Source organism: Cololabis saira, chromosome 8 (genome assembly GCF_033807715.1).
Source record: "Cololabis saira isolate AMF1-May2022 chromosome 8, fColSai1.1, whole genome shotgun sequence".
In the NCBI taxonomy this organism is placed as follows: Eukaryota; Metazoa; Chordata; class Actinopteri; order Beloniformes; family Belonidae; genus Cololabis; species Cololabis saira.
In genome coordinates this window covers 2578900-2583054 of record NC_084594.1, presented here as the reverse complement: position 1 = coordinate 2583054, position 4155 = coordinate 2578900, and the positions used below count along the sequence as shown (strand labels likewise).

General features: G+C 50.3%; 1 protein-coding gene across 1 annotated transcript; it reads left to right on the top strand.

Moving 5' to 3' along the window:
- The first annotated feature begins 791 nt into the window (after window positions 1-791).
- Window positions 792-2564, top strand: LOC133449215 (E3 ubiquitin-protein ligase TRIM35-like). Its single transcript, XM_061728348.1, has one exon. It carries the CDS (start codon window positions 792-794, stop codon window positions 2214-2216), a length of 1425 nt encoding a protein of 474 aa, XP_061584332.1. The 3' UTR covers window positions 2217-2564.
- Window positions 2565-4155: the final 1591 nt, after the last annotated feature.

The following is a 4155-nucleotide window of genomic DNA, read 5'->3' as shown; positions in this document are numbered from 1 at the left end:
GGCGCGAACTTTTCGCCAGATTTTCCTCGAGGCCAACCGAAAGTCTTCCTCCATGGCCTCCCTGAACTCCTCCCAGACCCGGGTTTTTGCCTCCAGGACTGCCCGAGCCGCGGCTCGCTTGGCCTGCCGGTACCCATCTACTGCGGAGTCCCACAGGCCAACATAGCCCGGTAGGACTCCTTCTTCAGTCCGACGGCATCCTTTACTTCCGGTGTCCAACACCGGGTTCTAGGATTGCCGCCACGACAGGCACCGGAGACCTTGCGTCCAAAACTTCGAGCCGCCGCGTCGACAATGGAGGCAGAGAACATGGTCCACTCGGACTCAATGTCACCTCTCACCTCCCCCGGGATCTGAGGGAAGTTCTCTCGGAGGTGGGAGTTGAAGACGTCGCTGACAGAGGGCTCAGCCAGACGTTCCCATCAGACCCACACAATACTGACCCACAGTCTGTCCAACTTCCTCCTCCGCCAGCGTATCCAACTCACCACCATCATCAGTGATGTGAAAAAACTGGTTCACGCTGGAGTAGTCTGGTAAAGTGAGATAAGGCACACACACAAGCACACACACACACACACACACACACACACACACACACACACACACACACACACACACACACACACACACACACACACTGGAGTTTGCATGAAGCTCCGCCCACTGTAACTCCGCCAGGAAACCAGTCGGTCCGGATTCTTGACTGACGACGACGCCCTCAGACATCAGAAATCCTCAGAAGTGAAAGTAACTGACAGTCTGAACCGTCAGCGTCGCCCGAAGAGAACATGGCCTCCAGCCCGGAGGAAGACCTTTCGTGTCCTGTTTGCCAGGACATTTTCAAAGACCCGGTCGTCCTCTCGTGCAGCCACAGCTTCTGCCGGGCCTGCCTCCAGTCGTGGTGGGCGGAGAAGGAAACACGACCGTGTCCGTGCTGCCAGAGGAGGTCATCGAGGACTGACCCTCCTCGCAACCTGGCGCTGAAGAACCTGTGCGAGGCCTTTCTGAGGGACGGGGAGCGGCGGGCAGCAGCAGGGTCCGAGCACATGTGCAGCCTGCATGGTGAGAAGCTCAAGATCTTCTGTCTGGACCACCAGGAGCCGGTCTGCGTGGTCTGCCGGGACTCCAGGACTCACAGCAACCACCGGTTCAGACCCATCGACGAGGCGGCCCAGGACCTTCGCCGGGGGCTGCAGAGAGGCCTGACACCCCTCCGGGAGAAGCTGATGCTCTTCCAGCAGGTGACGGAGGACTGCCTCCTCACTGCAGACTACCTCCAAGTCCAGGCCCGGGACACCGAGGAGGAGATCCGGCAGGAGTTTCAGATGCTTCACCAGTTCCTGGAAGAGGAAGAGAAGGCGAGGGTGGAGGCGCTGAGGGAAGAGGAGGAGCAGAAGAGTTGGCTGGTGAAGGAGAAGGTGGAGGCTCTTACCCAGGACATGGACACTCTTTCAGACACGATCAGAGCGATGGAGACGGAGCTGAGAGCCGGAGACGTCTCGCTGCTACTCAACTACAAGGTGGCGACCGGGAGGGTCAGGCAGGGCCCAGTTCTGCAGGACCCGGAGCCGGTTTCAGGGGCTTTGATAGATGTGGCCAAACATCTGGGCAACCTGACCTTCAACATCATGAATGAGATGAAAGACATGGTGGGCTACAGTTCCATGATCCTGGATCCAAACACCGCCGACGCAGAGCTCGTCGTGTCTGACGACCTGCTGAGTGTCACATTCGTGGGGTCGCCAGATGTGCCGAGCAACCCGGAGAGGACCAGGTTCCCCCGCAGCGTCCTGGGCTCCGAAGGGGTGGAGTCAGGGACTCATGGGTGGGTAGTGGATGTTAAAGGCAACACTGACTGGGAGGTGGGAATGCTGGAAGCCGATGGTGGCGACACAGCGGAGCCGCGGCGGTGGAGGATTTCACTCAAGGACGGTAGATACAAGGCGTTGGCTGGATCGGGCTCGGAGCAAGACCTGCAGGGGCAGGTACCCCGGAGGATCATAGTTTATCTGGACTTCGACGAGGGGGAGCTGTCGTTGTTGGATCTTGAAACAGAAGAAGCCGTGCACACCTTCACGCACTCGTTCACGGGCGTGATGTTTCCTTACATGTACACCCGGAGCTCAGTCCCACTGAGGATCCTGCCATGCAAGGTTGCCATGACGACACCGAGTTGGGAAGTTCAGGAGGTGGAACCAGACCCTGAACCCTGAGACGAGTCAACATGGAAGGTTGTATCATCGTCCGCCTCGTTTGCATTTGACATTCTTGTTGGACATGTGGACTTGTGGACTCTGACTGGGAATCGTTCAGCTCCAGCGTGTCTCAGCGTTTCAGTTTGACATCAAAACATTGGGACGTTTGTTTGGCTGATCTGTGAATGTGAATCCAGGAACGATGCTTCTGGATTATGATCTAATAGTAACTCAGTATTGTTGATAATGATGATTGATCATGTGACTGGTGACGGGATCTTGGTCTCAGATAAATATTGATGACTGATGTCTGATAAACAAGCAAAGCCACTCTGTAGAAATACCACGTCTGACTCATGGGGACAGCAATCACGAGAATGTTCACGTGTCAGCCTCCGACGTCAGATGAAGTCGTTTTACAAGACAGGTTGGACCAGACAAGAGCTTGAAAAGCCTATTTCCTTGTTTCCTCGTTTCCTTGTTCCTCGTATGTGCCACGTTGGAAGTGAGAGAAAGAACAGGTCTGGGAGGACGGACGGGACACGCCCGCTTGGCTGATCCGGCTGGTTGCCATGGAAACACCCGTAACTATCAGAGCTACCCTGGGACAAAGGTTGGGTTGCAGTCGGGTCCACCTCCCGGTAGCTGATTGGCTGGAAGTGTCCTGAAATGATCAGTTGATCGGCTGATTGATCCCCACTCACTAGTAGATCTAGATCTCCCCCACCTGGTCAGATGTGGTACTGCTACGAGAAGAATCTTAAATGTGTCGGTAAAACTTGGTGGTTGAGGGTTTTTTTTAAAACATAATAGATGTATGCTCTATTAAAACTGCCATAATAATATTATTTTACCTTTTTTGTGAGGTGAAATTCACTTTGATTTTGGACAGCAGGGAGTTTTTCATATATATAAATATATCTGGATAGTTGAAGATAATCAACATACTCCTGATCAAGATGTTTCCATTTATTTTATTTCATCCACAACCTTTATAAATCACTCCAAAATTAATTAGCTCCAACAACAATAACAACTGATAACTGACTTCACATGTGTTAATAGCTCAATTGTAACTAAGACAATTTCTTTAAACAATTATTCTTCATTTAAGCATCATTATTTTGTTTGTATCAATCCACCCGTTTCATTTATCACAGTCTACAGGCCACCCAAGCGTCCTTCCTGTTTTATTCAGGAGTTTTTTTGGAACGCAGGGACTTATACATACACACGTAAATATATATTTGGAGCTAATTAATTTTGGAGCAATTTATATAGGTTGTGGATGAAATAAAATAAATGGAAACATCTTGATCAGGAGTATGTTGATTATCTTCAACTATCCAGATAACAATAATAACTGATGTATTATTTCACACGTGTTGATCTTAATATTTCCCAGATTGGCTGAGAGCTCCACAGTTCTGGGAGACAGATAATCGCAGTAGTCTAGTCCTGATTCAGTCTCAGGGACCTGGACTGGTTGCTGTTTGTGTTTCTGCCTGTTCCCGTTTCCGTTTGTTTGTTTTCTCTGTTGCAGATTCCAAAGGCTTGTGTGCCCGTTGTGTGTTTTCATTTCAGACTAGCAGTGGATGCCCCCCTCCCCCCCCCCCCCCCCCCCCTCTGAGTAAAATAGTCGTGTGTTCGACGCATCTAGACTTAAAATCGCTGTTGTCAGTGTTCGTCCACAGGAGTGACGGGCTGGTGTCAGGGTTACGATAACAGTGTTAGCCTCGGTCAGGGTTAACGTAGCGTTGGCAGAGATGTCAGAACTAAATTGAATTGAATTGAATTGAATTGAATTTAAATCTTTATTTCGAGCATAAAAAAAACAAAAAAAACAATTTCACAAAACAAAAAAGAATACAAATAAACAGTCATTAAACAAAATCAAAGGGAAATAAACATTCATGCCCAAAAAGGAGTAGGTCCTACCCCTTATTTCTATTTCAAT

Excerpts from the sequence above, each read along its gene's own strand:
- LOC133449215 (XM_061728348.1), top strand. The coding sequence starts at position 792 with ATGGCCTCCAGCCCGGAGGAAGACCTTTCGTGTCCTGTTTGCCAGGAC.